The sequence below is a fragment of the Bacillus rossius genome, chromosome 6 (assembly GCF_032445375.1).
Source record: "Bacillus rossius redtenbacheri isolate Brsri chromosome 6, Brsri_v3, whole genome shotgun sequence".
Taxonomy (NCBI): domain Eukaryota; kingdom Metazoa; phylum Arthropoda; class Insecta; order Phasmatodea; family Bacillidae; genus Bacillus; species Bacillus rossius.
The window spans coordinates 1654148-1679236 of NC_086334.1; the positions used below are offsets into that span (position 1 = coordinate 1654148).

A 25089-nucleotide genomic window follows, 5' to 3' on the forward strand; every position below is an offset into this window, starting at 1 on the left:
GTATTATACATATGGCTGAAAATTGCATTTTATCTCGTAAATTAGAATCTGTACTAAAATCAAAATCACCACATTCAACTCTAATATATAAATACTATTTCATGCAATGCTATTATCATATTTTCCGAGTCAACAAATGTTGACTGTACATTAAAAAAATTATTCATTAATTGTGAACACATTTTTTTATAGAATAGTGCAATAGCAAAAAAATAACCAGAATTATATGAGACTATTAATTCAAAATTATAAAAAATAAAGATTCCGATCGAAGCCTTTCTTTCTTGCAATTTTTTTTTCTAGTAATCGTTTTGTTTATTGAAATTATCATAGTTATAAAGATCGCAGGCTTATAATTATAATGATTCCTTACTTCCTTCTTCATTCGTACTACGAGATCATAACTTTATTTCCCCAAGGAAACATTATTTCGCGCCAGCAACATACTCTACTGTGCTCTGATTGGCGTTTCGCATTATTCTTAAGGAAAAATATTTTTAAAAAAACTAGCTAATGCCCGTTATTCTTAGCAGTGCCGCATTCAATTTTATTGTGATTTGTTTGAAAAGAGGTACACATAAACAAATCATCTCTCTGTATAATTCTTTATCTCTCTCAATATCTTTTCCTATATCTATATCCCTATAATTATCTATCTCTCTATCTGCACATACACATATACACCTCTCTATCTCTATCTCTATATATCTTTCTACCTTGAGGGTTAGTTGGGTTCGGACACACACACACCACTATGGTATAATAACTTCCCTCCTTCCCACGAACAAAAGTCCCAAGTCGTGCGGGTGTTGACGAGGTGTTCGCGTCTGGCGGGTCCCGACCAATAGCGACGCGACCTGCGACGGGCAATGGCGCGCCCACACCAGTGGCGGATCCAGAGGATTTCAGAACAGCCAGAGAAAAAATGTCTTAAAATTACTAAATTTGTATTTAATCCACTCACACTACACATGCCATCCAACCACCAGATTTTATGATTCTACAAGACATTCATTAATTATATTAAAATATTTTATTGGTTTCAGAAACAATCATTTTTGTCGGCGATATTTATGTAGCAGACAACTGGTTTTTTCGGGGGGGGGGGAGCACTTGCCCCTGCTGCCCCCCCTTGGATCCGCCACTGCTCCACACGCGATATTTATCTCATTACTCGGGGCGCGTGATCCTGAGGGAGGGGGTAGGGGAGGGGCACCCCTGTGTAAACATGGCGGCTCTCACCGCCCCGACTGCCTAATCCGCACTTCACGAGTACCTCTCGGAGTAATTGCGGTGCCAGAGGCAGATGTAGGCGGCTTCCTCCGCCCCTCACCCGCCATCTTCCACACCGACCCCCGTTCCACTAGGGAACTTCTTCTCACAGGCGAGACAGCCAAACGCCCGATCGTGCATCTTCCGTTTATTTTTGTTCATTATAATGGGTTAGGTTAGCTACATTATAAATACTTTAAAACATTGTGGACGGTTGATTTGGTTAGGATAGCTACATTAAAGATACTGTGAAATCATGTAAACGGTTTCCTAGCCCTGGATAGCTACATATTAAAAAAGTTATTTGCTAAGCAACCATAAAATGATTTTACAGTATTTTTTAATGTAGCTATACTTACCCAATATAACCAACCATCGATAATGTTTTAAAGTATTTATAATGTAGCTAACCTATCCTAATCGACCGCAAAATTTAATGCCACACCGGTTTATAAAATGAGCTAGAACAGGGGGGGGGGGGGGGGAAAGCGAGCATGAATTTCTCTCTCGTCTGTGAAATGAAGGAAGGCTTCCCGTTCAACTATGCCAGTCCTATAGCCTGCCACACGCTCAGTTGGCGGTACAGAGTAGGCGACCACCGTTACTGCGCGGCCTGCGTACATTACGAACATTATTTTTTTTTATACCATTCTTAATCACAATAAGTTATATTAGTTTTAAATGTTACTATTTGTTGATTTTTTTCTAGGACCAATACTTAATTTTTTTTTCACACTGTCACTACAGTCGTAGTCATTCTGATGAATATATAATAATTCTTCTCTAAATACCAATTGTTTCTTCACGGGATAGTAGTCGGTCACTACTTATAACCAGTAATTCCATACAATTGTGTGCTATGTTCAAAATGAAAAAAAAAATATATATATATTAGTAGATACAAACAAAATTTTTAACAAAAAAACGCTGAAACCAAGATGGCGTCTTTCACAAGCGACTCTTTAGAAATTAAAATGGAATATTACCCAATTATGCAAATATTCCCAAAATTCTAATTTTAATTTTACTTTATATAATACAATGTTTCTGATATATTTTCAAATATTTCGTCAAATTGCAAAGTTGTGTCTAAACCATTTCTTTCCTCAAAGGTGTACATCTGGCAACAGAGCACACAGACACGTACACTGGGAAGAGAGTGAATGCCCAGCTGAATGCACACTGCGAACTGAGGATGGGACACGATATGGCAGTTTCTTAGTGCCGAGATTGATTTTTGAAGTAGTTGGGGTCCACCCGCCAGATAACAGCTTGGTGCGTCCGTCACGTCTTGCCTAGGGGTTACCTGCCTTCCCACAAAATGAAGCTGAAGATTGGCGTCCCAGCTTTGCTGATGCGTAGCCTTCATGCACCGGGATTATGCAATCAATGGGACTTTAAAATCAAAATTTCCCGTTCTTCAAGTGTATGTCTGCAGATTTGGAACTCGGTATGAGTGTTCCTTATATCATGATGTGTCTAGCCCGGGTTAATTATAAATTTTCTCTAACTACAGGGTTCTGCTCCTTGTTTTAACATTTTTTCCACTGCGGAAAGGGGGTGGCTGCCCCTCCTAACCCCGCTTCCGGATACGTCTATGCTACGATAATAGTTATAATCATTATACATATAGCTTAACGTGGTTATTTAACCGTCCCATTTTCTCAGCGACCTATAGCTTTTGGTGCTTTATTTTGCGTTGGGATAATGTCTGTAGGTCGGAGGCACAAGACACCATGTCGCAAAAAAAAAAAAATCACGAGAGCAGTTTAAAATATTTTAAATAGTGCTTCTTCCATTATATTTCAAACATTCCCAGCTATTTTTAATGCAAAATATCTGCGTTTTTTTGACAAATCGTAGACCGCAGTGTCGTATGCCATTGTAAATTACGTCTAACGGTGCGGTCAAGTTTATGGTCACGAGTGCACATTGCCCTAAAAGTGGACATGGTGTGTTGTGCCTCCGAGGAACTGGGCGACTCCGGTCTGCGGAGAAAGCCCGTGAAACGGCCGCGGGCAAGGAGGAAATGACTGCTCCCCCCCCCCCCCCCACGCACACACGCACACACGCACACACGCGCATGTAAACGAGCCGCGCGCACCCAGGCGTGGAGCGCGCGAGGTTTTTGTCTCCAGACCCGCCGACACAAACAGCGACCACCATCTTTCAAACCGCGGCGACTCTGTGTCCGCCCCCCCCCCCCCCTCCACCCGGCCCCGGGGTGTTTTATGGACTTGTCGGCGGCCGTAAGCTTCTTTGGACGGCCACCAGAGCGCCGATTTGCAGCCGCGGGCTGGTGATAGAGGGGGGGGGGGGGGGTGTAAAGGATCACAGCTCCCTTCCCCCGCTACCAGTCTCCCAGCGGCGGTCGCAAGTGGGGGGAAATGGTGATATATACTCCCCCCCACCCTATATTGTTATGAGAAAATTCGCAAAATATCAATGAAGACAGTTTGTCACTGTGTAAGAAGCCGGATCACCTCCGGCTACTACTGTGTGTGTGTGTGTTAGTATCAACAGTAATGTGAGTTTTGTTTTTAAATACACCTGTTCAAATTTACTTTATTTTTCAATTATTTTTTTTTAATTCCCCCTTCCTCGAACAAATTCATGTATCCGCCAATCTGCCCCCTTCTTCACTCAGAGAGATCTCTCATCGAATGAAAACCAACTTATCTTCAACATTGCGAAATAAGCTAATTTATAAATTCTCGTTATTTTAACTAACTAAATAGGTAAGACAACTGTGCATCAAAACGCTGGCACAATCTGTGTGATGTAACTCATTACCACTGTAGGCCCACCTATGTCCGAGTATCCTTCAACCACTGTCGTTCAGGCGCGTGCGAAGGAGGGAGTGAGGTGTTACCCCTACCCCCTCCCTCACCGCGATACGCTCCTGTTGTTGTTCTGTGAGAAGTGTTTGTAAACAACTTCATACGGTGGTCGGTGATCATTAACAAATACCACGTGTTGCTTCGCAAGTGACCATTGAGAAATACGCACCACTGTTACTGCTTTTGAGAAATGTCAAATTATACACAAGTTACTTGACATAAGACTATATAATAATAAGTTGTTCAACCTCGGAAAGGATTTCTTTAAACTTTTCTGATAGGATCAAGGCCCTGGTGTATATTTCAAGAAAATACATTCCTTCCTAATTTACATAACTCTTTTCTTATCCTACCACTTAAAGGAGCAGTTTCCTAAATTACATTTATTCCATAAATTATTTTACTCATTTAAATTTAAATTCATAATAAAATTATAACAATCTGATTGTGTCTGACGGTGGGAGCAGTTGCCAGTTTCCGAAACGTCGAAGGTGTTTTGTCTTCGGAAGGCCACTGTGTTCGTTTGTGCTTTCTTTGCATTTGACTTTATACATCGACTGCTGATTGTTTTCTGTGTTTCTGTGTATTCATATCTTTGTCCGTTCTTAAAATCACATTCAGTGAAACAAACAATGGAATATGTCCAAAAAATAATTTATCATCCTTCCCTATTACGAGTATTACTCATAGAAAAAATAACAGGGGGAGTGGTTCGCTAGGAAACGTTACTAGATGCATTATCCATCAACCTGGCAGTTTCACCTTTCCGCTCTTTGTTACAGAGCACGGTGCATACGAAATTCGGGTACCACAAAAAAAAAACTCCCTTTCTCCTTCTCACGACGACTTGTCTGTCAGTTTTTTTTTCGGGTTGACAGCAGAGTAACCGCGGCGCATGAATATGAAAATCTGTAGATCAACCTTGCTTCTTAAAATTATGAAAATAAAAGTTAGTACCTAGAGCTCAGCGTGTTTAAATTACGACTCTGTAGACTTAGAAGCCACGTCTAACGGTTTGCAACTCTCGTATAGCTTTTGCCACTAAACGTCTCTCAAATTCGACAGTTTCCAAAAGTACTACCAGTACTATCATTTTACCATATGTCACTTTCTAAGTGTTACACGATTGTTTAAGAAACTGACAATCAAGTGAAAGAAGTTTACAAACACTGTTGAGAGAAAAACACTGGCAGTGCACTATTGGTACTACTTTTGACAACTGTGAAATCTGTAACAAGTAACAATATTTAGACTATACAAAAAAACAACGGGTTGTGTGTGTGTGGTGTGTGTGTGTGTGTGTGTGTGTGTGTGTTTGGAGTCGATGGGCGACATAAGTGGAACTTGTCGCTTGTGAGGTGTGGATAGAGATTATTAGTATTTTTACTGACCAAGAAATAATAGTTGAGAATAGAACAAATGAGGGTATGATCTCAAATTTAAAAAAAAAAAAAAAGCAAATTTTCGCGTCCTGTACTTTCGCATTCATTCACTGACACTTTTTGACGCATCTTTTGGTGGTTTATTCCCACGTTGCCTTGGATAATACCTACCTCTTATCTGCTCCTGCCTTTTTTATTATTTTTAGGTATGATTAAAAATCACAGAGCCAGACTCAGTGGTTCGCCCCTGTCCATATAGCCTCGCGTCACTCGGTCGCACTCGCGCGGTCCCGCCACTCCGCGCTGCGCCACTCGCCGGACTCACACTTCACTCTCTCGCCTGATGGGACTCCCGCGGAGGCTGGCTTCACCGCTTTTATACCCGTGACCGTGTTTCTGGAACCGACTGGAGTGGTTGTCATCCCGGGCCCAGTGCTCGAAGCAACCAGAACATCTGCGCTTATTCACGCCACTCCACGCGGCGGCCTCTGTAAGCCTGCAGCCGTAGCATCACTGCTGCGTCACTTCTACCTCTTCCCTGCTGTCCCCCCTTCCGGCTGCTACAACTAGTGTGTAGCATCTACGCTACGAACATATCCCCCCTTTCCTTTCCGTCTTCCCATTCGACCGCTAGTGCATGCGTCGGAGTGGTGTCTCCTCCTCTACCGGTTCCCCCACCATGTAACTGACTATTCCCCTCATGCAATCGGAATTTTCGTAACGCTCGAAAATTGTAGCACCCTCAGCAAATAAGTTTCACTTCAAAAACGTCATTTTTTCGCCTAACTGAACCGTTGTTACAAAGGCAACATTACGCCCATCTGTACAATCAGGTAATGAAAAAGTAACAGACATTTGGCAGGTTGGTAAAATTGCTAAGTACTTTCCTTGGCTTCGAGTCACGACTGTCCGCCCCGGCTTCAGAGCTCGCATCTCACTAGACCCGACTCAGCTCGGCTCTCACTGGACCCCACTCAGCTCGGCTCTCACTGGACCCCACTCTGCTCGGCTCTCACTGGACCCGACTCAGCTCGGCTCTCACTGGACCCGACTCAGCTCGGCTCTCACTGGACCCCACTCTGCTCGGCTCTCACTGGATCCCACTCTGCTCGGCTCTCACTGCACCCGACTCAGCTCGACTCTCGCGAGTACACATGCCCCGCGCATACGGGCGTCATGGCGCCGAGAGTGGGTTGGAGGGCGAGGGAGGGGTAGGATATAATCTTCGCCCCAGATTCTCTTTTAATGCCGAGTCGTAAGCCGCTTAGGATCACACTGGCGCTACAGATCTGCGCGCGACAACGATAGCACCAAACATGTGCGCAGTGCGTTCGTGTTTAAACCTTTATTCTGAAAACACCTTGGCGCAGAAAGTGAAACCATGTACTTACTGTTGCTCTTATCAAGTGGAAGTGGGGTCTAACTGCTTGTAATGACCGGACAATATCTCCACTCAGTATCAAATATGAATCTTGAGTGTGGTGTGCCCTTGTACAGAGAACCCAATCAGGCAGGGACATTTTAAAGCATTGTAGTGGTTACAAAACGAGTGCACGTGAGATATCACTCAGAGATGACACGAGGGTCTTCAAGGCACAAGCTATTGCGTGGCAGGTAACAGCCGTGTGTAAAGTGGCCCGCCTTGTCAAGAGTGTATCCGTGTCGATGAGGCGGGATGTTTAGAGCGACGCTCGCTGGTGCTTCTAGCGGGGTGTCGCCTCTAAGCGCAAGGCTGTGTACTGGTCGTCATGCGTATGTAGTGCGACCATGAGATCTGAGTGGTAACGATTACATTATTCGGCGGGGAAATGAAGATAAAGGTTTTCTGAAAGTCCTTGAATGCTTTTAAGAATCTTTACCGGGTGTTTCATGACTAAAAACAGCCACGTTCGCTCTTATAAATAAAAAAATTAGTTGTCTGTAAAGTCGGTTTACGGACGATAGTTTAACGTGACAACGTCATAACAAAACATTTATGAAATGATTGCATACTTTTATGAATAAAATAGAATCATTTTTATTTTAATAATAAAAGAATAAATACTTGAAATTATACTAGTAATCACATTCATTTTCTTACGTACATTTGACGTAGAAACACATTTATAAACAAAGTTTTAAGTTTTCACTTCTGTCGGTGCGGCGCAAGCGTACAATGAGCGTAACGGGACACATCGTAACGGAACGATGTGCGTAACGGGATACTTTTTCGTGCGTGCAGCCGGCGTTCATCGATTTATTAGACGTTGCCACGTCAAAAATACAGTTTCAGAACGAAATCCGGGAACAGTGCGACACATCCGCCCTCAGTGTATTCGTGAGCAGACGCCGCTCGGATGTGCTGAGCAGATGTGTTGCCTGGCGGGCGAGGTGGAACAGGCGCGCCGCTAAGCCCTGCTGTCGGGCAAGTGACCGGCGGGAAGATAAGCGCGGCCGTGGGAGGCAGGTGTCGCCGCAGTCACTCCAAGGCGCTGTTGCGCAACGACAGGTCGTGAGCCTGATTGGCACTAAGCCGCGAGGACGTATCTACATGAGTGTTCCCTCCCCTCCCTCGCCCCTGGACTCCTGCGATGAGAACCGGCTGCCACACCTGCTGGTTGTGTCGACAGCCAATACACACATCCGCTTGTTCATACGTGGGCGTGAAAAGATTTCTTACGCTTAAATGTTGTGGACGGTTCAGAGAACTCGTAGGGCCTCGTTCCCTTGGCTGACGCCAACCTGACTCGCTGGCGTCTAGTAGGGGAGTGTCTGGACAGAGGGCAGCACAGCGGGGTTTGAGCTTATTGTGCACTGCGCTACGAGCCATCTTCACAAGAAAATTGTGTTATTTCAAGTACTTAATATTTTAATTAAAATTTAGAGAAAAATAATAAAAATAATCCTTGTATGAATATATTTAATTTTACACGGGAACAACTTCAATTGCACACAATTTATTCTCAACACCTAAAATCAATCTCAGGAAGTTACATCTGCGTAACTTTTCACTCAAGAATTAAAATGTCCTTAGATTGTAACGCACTTCAGCTGACCCCATGACCTTGGACATTTAGTATGTATTGTTTGAAGTCTGCCTGCTAGTCTCCGGGCACAATGCAAGTTGTTGAACAAGCAACCAGCGCTACTTCCGCGACACGATGCTGCCAACTGTCCCGTGCTAGAGACGGAACACAGGCGCGCCAACCTTGCAGGGACGGGGGGTGTAGCGGCTCCGTGACGTAGACAGGGGAGGGGGAGGGGTGTAGCAATAAATCGGCTGCAAACAAGACGACCCCCTTAGCGGGGAAGGAAGGGGGGTCCCACGGGCCGGGGTTCTGTTCTGTTTGCACGCCCGCGGGGGCCGCGGCGATATTAACTGCGCATCAACCCCGCGCCGTTCCGAGCGGACATGCCGGAGTGTCCCCTCTCCCCTGCCGAGTGACGGGCGAGGCGGGCCCCTGAGAGGTAGGCAACTTGCGACTCTCGCGCGTACCGCCTGCTGCCTACCTTCCAGGCGCTGGGGTGGAGGGGACTTACCACGACGCTTTGGAACTCCGGAAACATATTTTTCGTAACGTGGCGTATTTCCAGTTGAAAATAACATCACAAGGTTTCGACATAAAATTTATCAGGTTGATTTTATTTTATTGTACCTATTGGACTGCAACATTTAGTTTGAAAAATACTTAAAACATAGTGCCGCGTTCGTAATACTTTAGGGAACATACAAAATGTTAAATATCTTTGACGCCATTTTTTTTAACCACAATCTTTCTGGATAATAAATTATAGGTATTTTTAAATTTGCTGATATATTTTTTATGACTATTCAAGTTTACAAAATGTATTCCAGAATAGTTTCACTACCAAGAAGTTTACTTTGGCACACCTATGCTTTGTACATCCTTGATGGTCTCGAAATGTAATAAGTACGGATGAATAACACGGGTCTGCCATCATGGTAGGAGTCATTTCGTGAATGAAACGGAAGTCGATGGAACGGGGATGTGTGCCTAAAGACGGTGCTGCCATATATGGAAATCTCAGAAATCTCGAAAATAAATGGCGGACCCGTGTGATTCATCCGTATATATTAAATTTTGAGAACATCAAGGATGTACAAAGCATATTGGTGTGCTAAAGTGAAACTATTCTGGAATATATTTTGTAAACTGGAATAGTCATAAAAGATACATGTAGTTGAAACTATAAAAATACCTATAATTTATTATCCAGGAAAACTTTGGTGGAACAAACATGGCGTCAAAGATATTTAACATTTTGTAAGTTATTTAAATTATTACGAACGCGGCGCTATCAATTAAGTATTTTTCAAACTTAAAATTGCAATAATATATATATAATAAAACAAAATCAACCTGATTTTATTTCGGGACACAGTAATCCTATCATTGTAAAGTGGTGATACGCCTTGCTACGAGGAGCTCCAGCGCTAGACGTCTCGTCGTGGTAAGAGTCCCCGGCGCCTGGAAGACAGGCAGCCCGCGACGCACGAACCCCCACCCGCTCACCGCTGCAACCAGCGACTGTGACCAGTGATGGAGATGATGATGATGATGATGTTGATGATGATTTCATCGCTCCGAAGGCTGTGTGAATTCCACAGATTTATTGATAAGTTCTTGTTTATTCAATTGCATAATTGTATTATTATTTTTTGACGTGATAACGTCTTATAAATCGATGAACGCCGGCTGCAAGCACGAAAAAAGCATGACTCATTGTCACGTTCCGCCTGTGCCGAGCGTGCAATAACTGGCCAGCCACCGTGCGAGAAAATCTTCCATGATATCAAACAGGTTAAGGCGGGCTTTTTAACTAATTGTTCGTGATTATATTTAAACAATTTATTTAAATTAAATTTTGCAAAAACTTTAAATAATATTTGAAAACTAAAAAGTATGCAAATTTTTCATCAAATGTTTTCTTATGACGTTATCACGTAAAATTATCGTCCATAAACCGACTTTACAGACAAACCCCCCCCCCCTCCTTTTTTTGCATACAAGATTGCACGAGCATACATACAGGTGCCAACAAAATGTTAAGACCATAGGTAGATTTAAGATGGTAATGTTTTTGGTATAAAGTAATTACTAGTTGTACAACTCTTATAATTGCCGAATAAACTCATTATAGAAGAGCTAGTTAAACATTCCTAATTAAAGTGATAGTCGATGCACGGCACCCCGCCCTCCAGAGGGGCGTCTTCGCCGGCCGGGGGGGAGGGGGGGGTCGTTGGGGGGGGGGAGGTCGGTCCCCCCTCCACCCCCTCCCTAGCCGCGCGGGACGCGGATTCATTAAAACAGAAAGCCGAAATAATTGGAGCACAAAGGCGGGGCGGAGGGGGTGGAGGGGGTGGGCTCCAGTGACGGGCAGGAGACAGTGACACGAGGTCATGAGGTCAAGCCGCGAGCTGCTCCAGCGACCACGGAGCACCACGGCGCCTCTGCAACACGTTACCAAGGAAGAAGAGCAACGTCATTTGTTTTTAAGTTCATGATATTGACGTAAATCCTTACGAATATTATAAATGCGAAAGTAACTCTGTCTGTCTGTCTGTCTGTCTGTCTGTCGCGCTTTCACGCCAAAACTACTAAACCGATTTCAATGAAATTTGGTACACAGACAGTCTAGAGCCTGAGAAAGGACATAGGCTACTTTTTAATGCGACAAAGGGTTGTAAGGGGTTGAAAGGGGGGATGAAAAGTTGTATGGAAGTATCGTCATTTTTAGAGCTAGAAACCTGAATCTTATTTTTTTAGGCTGTTGACTCGATGTATATAAATATTACATTAAAAGTTTGTAAAAGTTTCACCCTCAAGGGTGAAAAATAACAATATGAAATAGGGGATGAAAGTTTGTATGGAAATATGTAAGGTTTATGTGAATGTTTTATAAGTTTGCGACAAGAGACCAAATATTAGAGATATTCTGAAGTAACATTTACGGAGTCATTACAAAATGTGAAACTGAAGTTAACGCGAGTAAGAAACTCGCCAAGCACCTCGCCGTACACAATGAGCGCTGTGCAGCCACCCGGTGGGGAGGGGGGGGGGGGGGAGTGCGGCGTGGTACGGCGCGGTGTAAGTGGGGAAATATGCCTAAGTGTGCTTACCCGAACGGGCAGATACGTATGTGTCTTATTTGTAAAATAATTGGCCTAAATAATTAAAAATGCTACCCAAAGACACTATTACACGCGGACGAAGCCGCGGGCACAGCTAGTATCCTAATATGTAAATACACAGAATAAAAAAATTGTGAGAGTCTTTCAATACTCGCTAGTGATAACCTCGGAAACTAGCAAATTCGTGTATTCTCGTGTTTTACATGTTGCGAATAAACTTTTCAACCAGAAATTTTAATAAATTACTTTCCACGTTGTTTCGAACAATGTTTTGGCTTATTCCACATTATTATTACTATACAATATTATTAAAATAGTATTTTTTTCTAGTGATGAGATTCGAACCACGCCCTATGAGGTTAACAAGCGCACGCTGTACATATTGCAAGGAGAATATGTATTATAAATATTGTAATGCCAGTTTTATTAGGTATTTTATAACTAGAGATTACTTTTAATTTTAATTTTTTTTGTTCACCAAATATATTCCGGGTTAGTTTCACTATCATAAGTTAGATCTGGCACACCAATAGTTTTGGTATGTATCTTAATGTTTCAAAACTGACCATATACCGGTTTATGTTACTACACGTGGCTCCGCTATCTTTGTTTCACATTTCCGTTCATCTTCCGTTCCATTGTCGCCAAATTACTGCTACCAAGTGGCGTATACCGAGTGTGATGGGGCGGTAACGTTCGATGTACGCGCCATTATTGCCTTTAAAATCGGGTATGGAACTAATGCGAACCATACTACCTCATGAAATTATACTGTACGAACAAACGTGGCTCTCAGTACGAACGAATAAAAAAAAAGACGTGTGACATATGTACGCACGTTAGAAGTTATACTTCTTTCTTATTTAAGTTACTGAACTATTTTGAAATTTACTGTAGCCAAAAATTAGTAAAATAAATACTCAGTATCAAAATTAATATAAATAGGTATGTGTATAGAATTAATGATTTAATGTATTAAAATAATCGAGATAAAGTTTAATCAATGATGAAAATCCATTAATATGCTGAGTATTTTCTGATTTATTAACTAAATTTTTCGTTAATAATAGTGTAATAATTTATAATTGAAATAAATTATACATGCAGGAACATAACCTCACTTATATAAATACACTTGAAATTTTTTTAAAAAACTCTGTGATTATTAATCACAACCAAAAAATATGTTTTTTTAAATGATGTGGACAAGTATTCAATATCGAACACTGTAGAATAAGATTTAAAAGCTTATATGAAATATATGTTTGTATAATTGTTGAAGCTGTGAGCAAGTCGCTGCACGCAACATGAGCCGCGATGGGCAGTCACTCGACAGCTCGCCCTTGTTGCAGGCTGACCATCAAGGCGGGCTGCCCCATGAACCTGGAGGACTTCCCCATGGACACGCAGCGCTGCCCCTTGAAGTTCGGCAGCTGTGAGTACCAGCCCGCGCTCACTCCCGCCCGTGTGCTTGCACGCTTGAGGTTCTTCCCTCCTCTCCACTCCCGCCCTGTTCTCATCGAGAATACTTCATTCCCTCCTGTCTGCACTCCCTCTATTCACCCCATCTCCCAGCTGCTCCTTAATCACCTTAAACAGTTTCACCAGTCTTTCTACTTTCCTCCTTTACAGTGTTTCTCCCCCTTGCTCCTCCATCTTCACCAATCTATACCTCTACCCTTCTCAGCCATACACTCATCAGCTATCTCGCTGCCCTGCATTGTACCGCTAGTTTCTTCCCTGGGTGGAAATACACGTGTAGTTCCCCGGCGAGGCAGGGTCTGCATGGATGGCACGGGGCTGACACCCCCAGCAGCCGGCTGCCCTACCAGAGGGACAGACCTGCCCCTCCGACCAGCCTGGGGGAATACATGAGGTGAGATGGGGGAAATGGGAGCAGCCCGAGAAGACCCACGGGTCCGCCCGCGCCGGGACTCGAGCCGCGGTCGCCTCGGCGGGGGGAGAGGCGCGTGTCCCGGACCGCCACCTCGCGCTAGTCCACGAGGCCGCGCTGTTGCAGTCGGCTACTCGGCGCGGGACGTGCTGTACCGCTGGAACGGCGCGCGCCAGGTCGCCATCGCCGAGGACATGAAGCTGTCGCAGTTCGACCTCATCGACACGCCCTCCGCCAACCAGACGGACCTGCTCAAGTCAGGTGCGCCCTCTCTCCTTACCTCCCTCCCTCCCTCCCTCCCTCTCTCCCTCCCTCCCTCCCTCTCTCCCTCCCTCCCTCCCTCCCTCCCTCTCTCCCTCTCTCCCTCCCTCTCTCCCTCGCTTGTGGTCGACTTCCCTCGCTTCCACCTTCCGTGTTTCAAGTGAATTGACTTGATGTAAGCTTTTGGACATACGCCAGTGCTAAGCACATGCATGTCTGTAGAAGAAAACTACAAAAAAAAAAACCAAAAGACAAAAACACAAATTAAGCAAAGGATTTGCTGTTGTCAATAGGATATAAACACCGCATAATATTCCATAACAGGAATATGGTCAACAAACAAAGAAAAATGGACAAACAGAACGAAAAAAAAAAACCTTGCAAATAATAACCACAAAAAAATTGAACAAAAAAAATTCAGGACAACAGTTGAAACGACACAAAAATACGATAAAACGAAAAGACGAAACAAACACAATAGTTTTCCAAAACAGAAGAGAACGAAAAAAAAACCAACAAATGACAGCACAAAAATATTGAACCCAAAGTTTGTTTGTTGACCATATTCCTGTTATGGAATATTATGTGGTGTTTATATCCTGTTGACAACAGCAGATTTTTTGCTTGATTTGTGTTTTTGTCTTTTGGGTTTTTTGTAGTTTTCTTCTACAGACATACATGTGCTTAGCAATGGCGTATGTCCACAAGCTTACATCAAGACATGCACTCCCATTGCACAAATCTTTCAAAGATAATATTGAAGTGAAATGTTCTGAAGACATGCAGATTTCATGCGTGAAGAAGGCATGATGCATAAAAATTTTAAATTAGACTTCTGCACAGTGAAAGAAACTAACTCTTTTTAAGCTAAATTATTGGTAATGTCACGTGAAATTCCTGTCTTGAATGGACCGTATTTTTCTTGTGTTATAAACGTGTTGTGTCTGCATTCCTTGCATAGTTTATAAACATGGCTTGAACATCTTGTTGCCGTGTGAAGCACACGGAAACACACCATGGATTGCGGGTAAGGAATCGGGAACTGCCTGGAGTGATGTCAAGGAACCACGGACCCGGAGTCGGGGTGGTCGGACCATGTCAGTGTCCTGACACTCAGCACCTCTGCTGACTGTGCTTTCAACTGCCTGCTGTTTTCTTAATTAATAATAAATAATATTTAATTGTTAATAGTAGATAGTATTAAATATTGATTAGTAAATAGTTGACATATGAGAGTCCTTGATTTATTTGAGTAGTCATTTGCACCGGGTGTAAGGAACGACATTACTTGATCTCCTACCGACTCGGCAGAGTGGGGCACAGTCTGTGTTGGCGTTGAACAATGACAGCTATGGACAGTGACGCCTCACAGAGCTTCTCTCGGAGGTTAAACGATGTGACAGTCACGGACAGTGACGCCTCACGGAGGTTGAAGAACGAGGGCAGTGACTCGCGGACGGCTGTTGCAGGCGAGTACTCGATGCTGCTGGTGAGCTTCCACCTGCAGCGCCACATGGGCAACTTCCTGATCCAGGTGTACGGCCCGTGCGTGCTGCTGGTGGTGCTGTCCTGGGTGTCCTTCTGGCTGAACCGCGAGGCCACGGCGGACCGCGTGTCCTTGGGTCAGCGGCCTCCGCCCTCGGGCACACTCTCTTCGCCCGCAGTGTCCGGGAACCCTCATTTTTGACGTGGCAACGTCTAATAAATCGATGAACGCCGGCTGCACGCACTAAAAAGTGTCCCGTTGCGCACATTGTTCCGTTACGCTGTGACTCGTTGCGCACATTGTTCCGTTACGCTGTGTCCCGTTACGTTCATTGTACGCTTGCGCCGCATCTATCTCTCTTCCACTCTATTGGCCTATGCGTCCGAGGAGAAGAAAGACAGCGGCAGCACACAACTTACATCTACACGTGAACTGTTTCGTCGACTGTTTATAAAGTGAAGTGAAAAGTTGATGAGGTTTTCATTGCTTATTACAACAACAATTTCGGCAATAAAGTTTAATTATTCTAGCATTTTAAAACTCTGATTACTAGTATAATTTCAAGTATTTATTCTTTTATTATTAAAATAAAAATTATTCAATTTTATTCATAAAAGTATGCAATCATTTCATCAATGTTTTGTTTTGACGTTGCCACGTTAAACTATCGTCCGTAAACCGACTTTACAGACAACCAATTTTTTTTAAAAGCTGTTTTATTTTCGCATCTTCTGGCACCTTTATAGATAATCCAAAACATTGGTTTTGCCTTACAATTTTCAATTTTTTAAGTGTCTCAGGATACACAATGGTTTTCTGCACTTATTAACATCTACCAAACACTCAAGAGACGCACTACTGGTGCAGGGGATGTAGTTGTTTTGTGATGTAAGTAACAGTCAAACGAGTGTGGAATTCACGTAATGAGTCTGAATTCGGCCGACGAACTATGGTGTAGCTTTGTCTCGAAAATGGAGAATTTTTTTTTTTGTTGCAAGTAAAAGAGAAATTATTTAGTATGGAACACTTAGAGTCTGGATAATGTTTAACCGGACGAAATTATATGACAAAAAGTTTTTCTGCTGTAAAACTATTGCACTAAATTATAAATTTACAGAAATTTATGTAAAAAATGATGTTTGTTATTCCTAATTATTTTAATGAAATCATTTAACGACAATTAAAAGTTTTGCGATGGTTAAACATAATAAAAAAAAATATTTCGACTCTTAGTGTTTCATTTCAAACAAATACTTTCACAGTTTTTTTTTTTTTGCACTAAGCCCCAACAATCCGGTAGCTGCTACGCTCTCAATTTCTTTTTTGTGGGCACATGATGGAAGGAGGATGCCACGGGAAGGGGGGGGGGGAGATGTGAGGGTATGCACCCCTCCTCCTGGGGCTGGGGGCGAGGTGGCTGGCCACTAGCCCCCCGCGGGCCGGCGGTAGACAGTGACTCACATAGCAGCACACACACACACACACTCGTGCGAGGCACTGAGCTGTGAGGTGAGGGGGCGGGGGCGTGTGCCGTGTGACGCAGGCATCACCACGGTGCTCACGATGACCTTCCTGGGGCTGGAGGCGCGCACGGACCTGCCCAAGGTCGCCTACCCCACGGCCCTCGACTTCTTCGTCTTCCTGTCCTTCGGCTTCATCTTCGCCACCATCATACAGGTCAGCCGCCGCACCGCTCGCCCGCTGTCGAGACACGGATATGTCGCCAAAACAAGGAAACACAGCGAATTATAACATTCTGGAACGTACGACATGTACGCTACAGAAAAAGGTGTTGAGTTTTAAAAAAAATATATGGGTTCATGTACTTTATACGCGCGTTAGAAGTTATACTCTTTTGGCGTAATAAAAAAATAACTTTAATTTTGCTTCCAAATAAGCAATAGAAATAAAATAATAAAAGGAATAGAGAGATATCAAAAATACGGTCGGTAAAGTTAAATTCAATACATTTAAATCATTTTAAATATATATTCAGTATTCAATATTCATACAAACATGTGTATAAAATTAATTAATTTAGTAAAATAATCAGGATAAACTTTAATAAATAATGTGGTCTGTGTCAGTGATCTGTGTCTGTGTCTGTGGTCGCGAGCACGGCCGCGCGCTGTTGCAGTTCGCCGTGGTGCACTACTTCACGAAGCACGGCTCGGGCGAGTGCTACTTCTCCTCCGACCTGAGCTCGGACTCGGGCTCCGACGAGGCCGACTGGAGACAGCGCAGACCGAGCTCCGCCAGACACGTGCGTGCGCCTCCCGCCCGCTCTGACCGGAGCCCTCGTGTGCGCTCGTGTGCGCTCGTGTGCGCTCCTGTGCGCTCGTGTGCGCTCCTGTGCGCTCGTGTGCGCTCGTGCGCGCTCGTGTGCGCTCGTGTGCCCTCGTGTGCGCTCGTGTGCCCTCGTGTGCGCTCGTGCGCGCTCGTGTGCCCTCGTGTGCCCTCGTGTGCGCTCGTGTGCCCTCGTGTGCGCTCGTGTGCGCTCGTGTGCCCTCGTGTGCGCTCGTGTGCCCTCGTGCGCGCTCGTGTGTCCTCGTGTGCGCTCGTGTGCGCTCGTGTGCCCTCGTGTGTCCTCGTGTGCCCTCGTGTGCGCTCGTGTGCCCTCGTGTGCGCTCGTGTGCGCTCGTGTGCCCTCGTGTGTCCTCGTGTGCCCTCGTGTGCGCTCGTGTGCCCTCGTGTGCGCTCGTGTGCCCTCGTGTGCGCTCGTGTGCCCTCGTGTGCGCTCGTGTGCCCTCGTGTGCGCTCGTGCGCGCTCGTGTGCCCTCGTGTGCCCTCGTGTGCGCTCGTGTGCCCTCGTGTGCGCTCGTGTGCGCTCGTGTGCCCTCGTGTGCGCTCGTGTGCCCTCGTGCGCGCTCGTGTGTCCTCGTGTGCGCTCGTGTGCGCTCGTGTGCCCTCGTGCGCGCTCGTGTGTCCTCGTGCGCGCTCGTGTGCCCTCGTGTGCGCTCGTGTGTCCTCGTGTGCCCTCGTGTGCGCTCGTGTGCCCTCGTGTGCGCTCGTGTGCCCTCGTGTGCGCTCGTGTGCCCTCGTGTGCGCTCGTGTGCCCTCGTGTGCCCTCGTGCGCGCTCGTGTGCCCTCGTGTGCGCTCGTGTGTCCTCGTGTGCCCTCGTGTGCGCTCGTGTGCCCTCGTGTGCGCTCGTGTGCCCTCGTGTGCGCTCGTGTGCCCTCGTGTGCCCTCGTGCGCGCTCGTGTGTCCTCGTGTGCGCTCGTGTGCGCTCGTGTGCCCTCGTGCGCGCTCGTGTGCCCTCGTGCGCGCTCGTGTGTCCTCGTGTGTGCTCGTGTGCGCTCGTGTGCCCTCGTGCGCGCTCGTGTGCCCTCGTGTGCGCTCGTGTGCGCTCGTGTGCCCTCGTGTGTCCTCGTGTGCCCTCGTGTGCGCTCGTGTGCCCTCGTGTGCGCTCGTGTGCCCTCGTGTGCGCTCGTGTGCCCTCGTGTGCGCTCGTGTGCCCTCGTGTGCCCTCGTGCGCGCTCGTGTGCCCTCGTGTGCCCTCGTGTGCGCTCGTGTGCCCTCGTGTGCGCTCGTGTGCGCTCGTGTGCCCTCGTGTGCGCTCGTGTGCGCTCGTGTGCGCTCGTGTGCGCTCGTGTGCGCTCGTGTGCGCTCGTGCGCGCTCGTGTGCCCTCGTGCGCGCTCGTGTGCCCTCGTGTGCGCTCGTGTGCGCTCGTGTGCGCTCGTGTGCCCTCGTGTGCGCTCCTGTGCCCTCGTGTGCGCTCGTGTGTGCCCCTGGCGGACCCTGGCACAAGGGAAGCCTTCTTTCCACAGACGAGAGAGCCAAAACCCCAAGTTCCCCGAAGTTCATGTATCATTTCCGTATCTTTAATGTAGCTATCCTAACCAAATCAACCGTCCACATTGTTTTAAAGTATTTATAATGTAGCTAACCTAACCTAATTGACCATTAGTATCCTTTTATCAACACCGCCATATTTATTTACAACGAACAAAAAAAACGAAGATTCAAGATCGGGCGTTTGGCTCTCTCGTCTGTGAAAAGAAGGCTTCCCCTGGAACAAGCGTCTGACTTGCAGTAACAGACACCGAGAGGAGGTGGACTGACCGCAACTTGAACTGGGAAACATAGAAAAAAAAATATTCTTTCCAACTACCAGCCTTCCTTTCCTCTGTTCACGAGATTTAGGATCCACTAATGATCAAACGCGATTCCTACTGTAAACCCTATCGACAAATTCCGTAAGTCTAATAAGCATATCGGTCTCACAATCCTTTCGACCATTAATTACCAATTTCACTGTTTTTGAGGGTTAGAAAATATTTCATTTTAATTATTTTTTTACCTTATAAGTTCTGTACAGTTATTAATAATGTAAATATGTGAGATGTGTTGATGTAACAAATATAATTAATTAAAAAATAATATTTAAAAAATTTAAAAACTAAAAAAAAATATTTTTTTTTTCTTTAGTTTATTTGTACGTTACATTAAATGAAATTTTTTTTTATGTATGTGTGAAAACAGTGGTTTCAAAGCACTGTCTGCTGGAGAATTATTCCACGTAGTTGTAGACAAAGACAGCTCCTGTGCGACAGTATGCATGTTGTGCGAGTGGACCGTGGAGACGCGGGTGTGTCGCAGGGCCGCCCCCACCGCCCCCACCGCCCCCTGGAGGTGATCCCACTGAGCGCGTGCTCCGTGGCCCCCGCCCCCGCCCCCGCGCGCCGCCCCACCTGGGCGCTGTCCTGCCTGGGCGAGGCGCCGGCCCCGGAGGCGGCGGGGGCGGCGCGGCGGCGCGGCGGCAGGCGGCGGCACTCGCCCTGCTACAACTCCGTCTCCCAGGTGGACCGCGCCTCGCGCCTGCTCTTCCCGCTCAGCTTCCTCGCCATCAACGCCTTCTACTGGTACTGCTATCTGTCGCGCAGTCGGCGCATGCGCGCGTCGCCGTGACCTCCCTCTGCCTCCCTCTGCCTCCCCTCTGCCTCCCCTCTGCATCCCTCTGCCTCCCTCTGCCCCTCTCTGCCTCCCTCTGCCTCCCTCTGCATCCCTCTGCCTCCCCTCTACCTCCCTCTACCTCCCTCTACCCCCTCTACCTCCCTCTACCTCCCTCTGCCTCCCCTCTGCATCCCTCTGCCTCCCTCTGCCCCTCTCTGCCTCCCTCTGCCTCCCTCTGCCTCCCCTCTGCCTCCCCTCTACCTCCCTCTGCCTCCCTCTGCCTCCCTCTGCCTCCCTCTGCCTCCCCTCTACCTCCCTCTACCTCCCTCACCCCACCGCTGACCACCCTCTACCTCCCTCTGCATCCCTCTGCCTCCCTCTGCCTCCCTCTACCTCCCTCTGCCTCCCTCTGCCTCCCTCTGCCTCCCTCTGCCTCCCTCTACCTCCCTTACCCCACCGCTGACCTCCGAGAACACGTCAGGTTACAACAGTAGCGAGTGCCACGTAGATTATAGCAGCCAAGCATGGTTCACTTGACCACAGACCATCAGGAACATCTAAGAACTGTTGTAGGTGAGAATACTCCGGTTGTTTTACACAAGCAGAAAGACTAAAGATTGTGATAACCCTTCAAGAACGTGCACTATCCAGAGTAGTTACTACAGTATCGGAGAATACCGAACCTGGTTGTATTGGACGAGTAGGAAGTGAAACATTCAGTGATGAGCCTTGAAGAACTTTTGACGCTCAGGAAGATGTGTACAATACGGTCAAACATCAGGAACGTGTAAAATCCACATAACCACACTACTTATAAGCACATGTGATGCCCATAAGTTGGAATATACACAATCTGAATTGAATCGACCAAGGATACATAACAAATGATTGAAATTCAAGATATTTGGCCAAGAACAAATAATGGATTGGTTATAAGATGGGATGTGTCTATTAAGTAAAGGTAAATTTTAAATTGAACCCATGTATTTAAAATAAAATCGCTTCAAACTGCTAGATACATCTTAGGGCTTCAGCCAGAACACGAATCATGTGTTAACAGCAGGCGTATGAAACCCATAAAGTAAATACCAGATTCAGGTTAGAAAAACACCAGTGAAGAATAGTCGTTTCATAGTTTAGATTGTGATAGTCGCTGTTAAATAGGTTGGGGGGATAGATTATGGTCTATCCAATTTGATGTTGTAAATTCTTTCAAATATTGTCACAAACTAATTCTTCCATTATTATTTTAAGGAAATTAAGTAATTCAAGTTTATCCATACGTACCATAATTCAGATTAGCACATTTTTATTGATATTATTTTGATGTATTTATGCTTTTATTCATAGCAATACCCATTTTATCACACGCTAAAAATTCATATAATTCTTTTCTAACGAAAAAGGTATTTATATTGAAGAATAAAATTCACCCCTGAAACCATTTGTTTATAAATACTTTAGTGTCAGTTTGCTTTACTTAGATGCTTTTAAAAAGGGTTACTTTAAATTAAAAACCGTCCAATCAGAGCTATATTTTTGTTGGAATCAAGGATTAAGATAAACTAAAACAATTTAAACACAGCTCTGTGAATCTTTTCATTGTCTTGGCTATATTTTATCTCAGTATTTTACACCGATTAGAATGATCGAATGAAAAAGAGTAATATAATATTATTAAGCTTTCAAACAATGACACATTTGTAGGACTCCGTTGAAATAAATTGCTCTGCACAAATGTTTTATCATCATTGTTTGTGTAATGTAAAAGGAATAATTCTAATTAAACTTCGTGATCCTATAATCCCAATCACAGATTCAACATCGTAATATTCTGTCCACATCACGAGCTTTTATAACTGTCAGGAAGTCCTCTGTGAAATGAGAAGCAGTCTTTCTGAAAATAGCGAATATTTCTTTATTTCAAACTAGTTGCCGTGTTATTCTTTAAACGTTTAGGGACGTCAGAATAACTGTCAAACAAAAACAAAAAAAAAACCTTCTTTACTTTTGCTATATTTTCATGAGAAATTCGTCATGAATATTTCTAGAAAAATAATTATGAAGTGAATCTAGTTTCAGCTTTAAAATATAATTCATGGTAATTATTATAAAACTTTTTTTTTTCTAACCGGTCGTGATTATACTGAAACTCTGCCCAATACATTCTTAAGATTTTGGTGAACCAGAATAAAAGTTACGTCTAAGTGAATTAAATCTTCTTTGTGAATTTTCAGCCCTACAACCAGAATCTCCCGTTCCTCCAGACATAATCTATGCTAATAGGAAGATTGATGTTTAAAAACCTTTAAATTTAGCTCCTTCAAGCTTCATAACTAGTAACAGAAAATTAGAAATGTATAATTTAGGGTTAATTGTCTGCAAAAAAAATAACAAAACAAGCACTGTTTTGAAGGGAAAATGCCATTCATGTTCTCACACCTTCCTGGCAGTTCTTCAAGAACCAAGCCTCAATCAGCTGCTAAATATTCCCAGCCAGAACATCTTTGCGGTTGGAATGGTTGCAATAATTTTTTAAAATAAAAATGTGAGCTAGTCGTTCAGTATTCGCCAGGGATAATGAACATGTAACCTCGGTAACGAGCAAATTCATGTTCTCAGGTTGCGAATAAACTTATAATATGAAATTCAGACACGAAATTTAACGTTGAATTCTTTAATATAACGCCAAGCATGAAAAAATTAGTTTCTGCGCCCGCCGCTACAATTCGCTGCCTGAACAGTAAACATTGCTTGTCACCATTAAACTCAGCTAGCAATTGGCTAAAACTATTAGACACGGCTCCGATAAAACCTCAGCTTTGGAATTGATTTTTGAATATATATGTGTGTGTGTGTATATATATATATATATATATATATATATATATATATAATCATTAAAAAGTTAATACTATAAATTTTCCGCACGCGTTAGAAGTTACAATTCTATGGCAATACTGAAATATTTACCTGAAACATTTAAAAAAACGTATTATAACACTAAGTATATGTCTATATTGTCACGTGCACCTAGCCGGTGCCACCGCCATTTCTGTCACGATCCACTTTCAGAGGGGGGAGAGAATCGTAGCTCTTTACATAGAAACAACTCGCTTGGCATCAACTAGTCTTAACTTCATAAAATACTTTACTGTACCTAGGATCATAGGTTCGTCATCCCGTACAGGATGTCTGGTGAGAGCTGAACTAAGGAGATTTTGCAAAATAACATAATACTTAATTAAAATTATTTTATTCTTAAAGTCAAATACTCAACATCATTTTAAAGAACATTTAAATAGCGGGATTACAATTTAAAACAATAATCTCTTTACTTCCTTAACGATTGAACGATCTTACAAGAGAGAGAATGAGAGAACTTCACTAAACACTTCCCTAGTCCTTCCGAATACCTCAAATCATAATTAATACTTAAAATTAAAACAAAGATAAGTCCATACTCACATTTTCCGAAAAGCCTTTCTTGATCGATTACTTTAAAAAAATAACGTAGGGGCCTCTCCTGCCCTTGAAATCCCGAACGAACATTACATTTTAAAAACTATGACGCGTGACCCCTGACGAGGGCCATAGCCTCCGCCCGAAAGCTTGACGACTACATTATGACCTAACTTAAATTAAACGACTCGTGGCCTCTGGCGTCGACCATAGCTTCCGCCCGAAAGCTTGAATTCCTACATCACGAACGAACTAACAACTCGTGACCACAGGTGAGACGCGTAGCCTCCGCCTGAGTGAGCCTGAATTCCTACATCACGAACGAACTAACAACTCGTGACCACAGGTGAGACGCATAGCCTCCGCCTGAGTGAGCCTGAATTCCTACATCACGAACGAACTAACAACTCGTGACCACAGGTGAGACGCATAGCCTCCGCCTGAGTGAGCCTGAATTCCTACATCACGAACGAACTAACAACTCGTGACCACAGGTGAGACGCATAGCCTCCGCCTGAGTGAGCCTGAATTCCTACATCACGAACGAACTAACAACTCGTGACCACAGGTGAGACGCATAGCCTCCGCCTGAGTGAGCCTGAATTCCTACATCACGAACGAACTAACAACTCGTGACCACAGGTGAGACGCATAGCCTCCGCCTGAGTGAGCCTGAATTCCTACATCACGAACGAACTAACAACTCGTGACCACAGGTGAGACGCATAGCCTCCGCCTGAGTGAGCCTGAATTCCTACATCACGAACGAACTAACAACTCGTGACCACAGGTGAGACGCATAGCCTCCGCCTGAGTGAGCCTGAATTCCTACATCACGAACGAACTAACAACTCGTGACCACAGGTGAGACGCATAGCCTCCGCCTGAGTGAGCCTGAATTCCTACATCACGAACGAACTAACAACTCGTGACCACAGGTGAGACGCATAGCCTCCGCCTGAGTGAGCCTGAATTCCTACATCACGAACGAACTAACAACTCGTGACCACAGGTGAGACGCATAGCCTCCGCCTGAGTGAGCCTGAATTCATACATCACGAACGAACTAACAACTCGTGACCACAGGTGAGACGCATAGCCTCCGCCTGAGTGAGCCTGAATTCCTACATCACGAACGAACTAACAACTCGTGACCACAGGTGAGACGCATAGCCTCCGCCTGAGTGAGCCTGAATTCCTACATCACGAACGAACTAACAACTCGTGACCACAGGTGAGACGCATAGCCTCCGCCTGAGTGAGCCCCGAGTCATCACTCACTTGCGCTTAAATTCGCGCGCCCTGCCGCGCCTACCATAACAAAAGCTCGTTATTGAAGTCAAATTTACTAAACAACTAACTAGAACATCTGGGAAGACTACCCCAATGTGCAGGCCACACCGCGCGGCTTGTTACGACAGCGCGCCCCAGTAACTGCGGCCCGTGGCTGCGCCAGCGCGCGGC

At 44.9% G+C, this 25089-nt stretch overlaps 1 protein-coding gene across 1 annotated transcript in view; it reads left to right on the forward strand.

Annotated features, from left to right (window-relative positions):
- LOC134532474 (gamma-aminobutyric acid receptor alpha-like) overlaps positions 1-22995 on the forward strand; it is a 45949-nt gene extending 22954 nt beyond the window's left edge. The window contains exons 5-10 of the mRNA XM_063368891.1: positions 12980-13062; positions 13648-13782; positions 15252-15404; positions 16812-16945; positions 17406-17546; positions 19987-22995. Coding sequence (XP_063224961.1) covers positions 12980-13062; positions 13648-13782; positions 15252-15404; positions 16812-16945; positions 17406-17546; positions 19987-20178 — 838 coding nt within the window. The 3' untranslated portion in view covers positions 20179-22995. The remainder of the gene's footprint in view (positions 1-12979; positions 13063-13647; positions 13783-15251; positions 15405-16811; positions 16946-17405; positions 17547-19986) is intronic.
- Positions 22996-25089: the final 2094 nt, after the last annotated feature.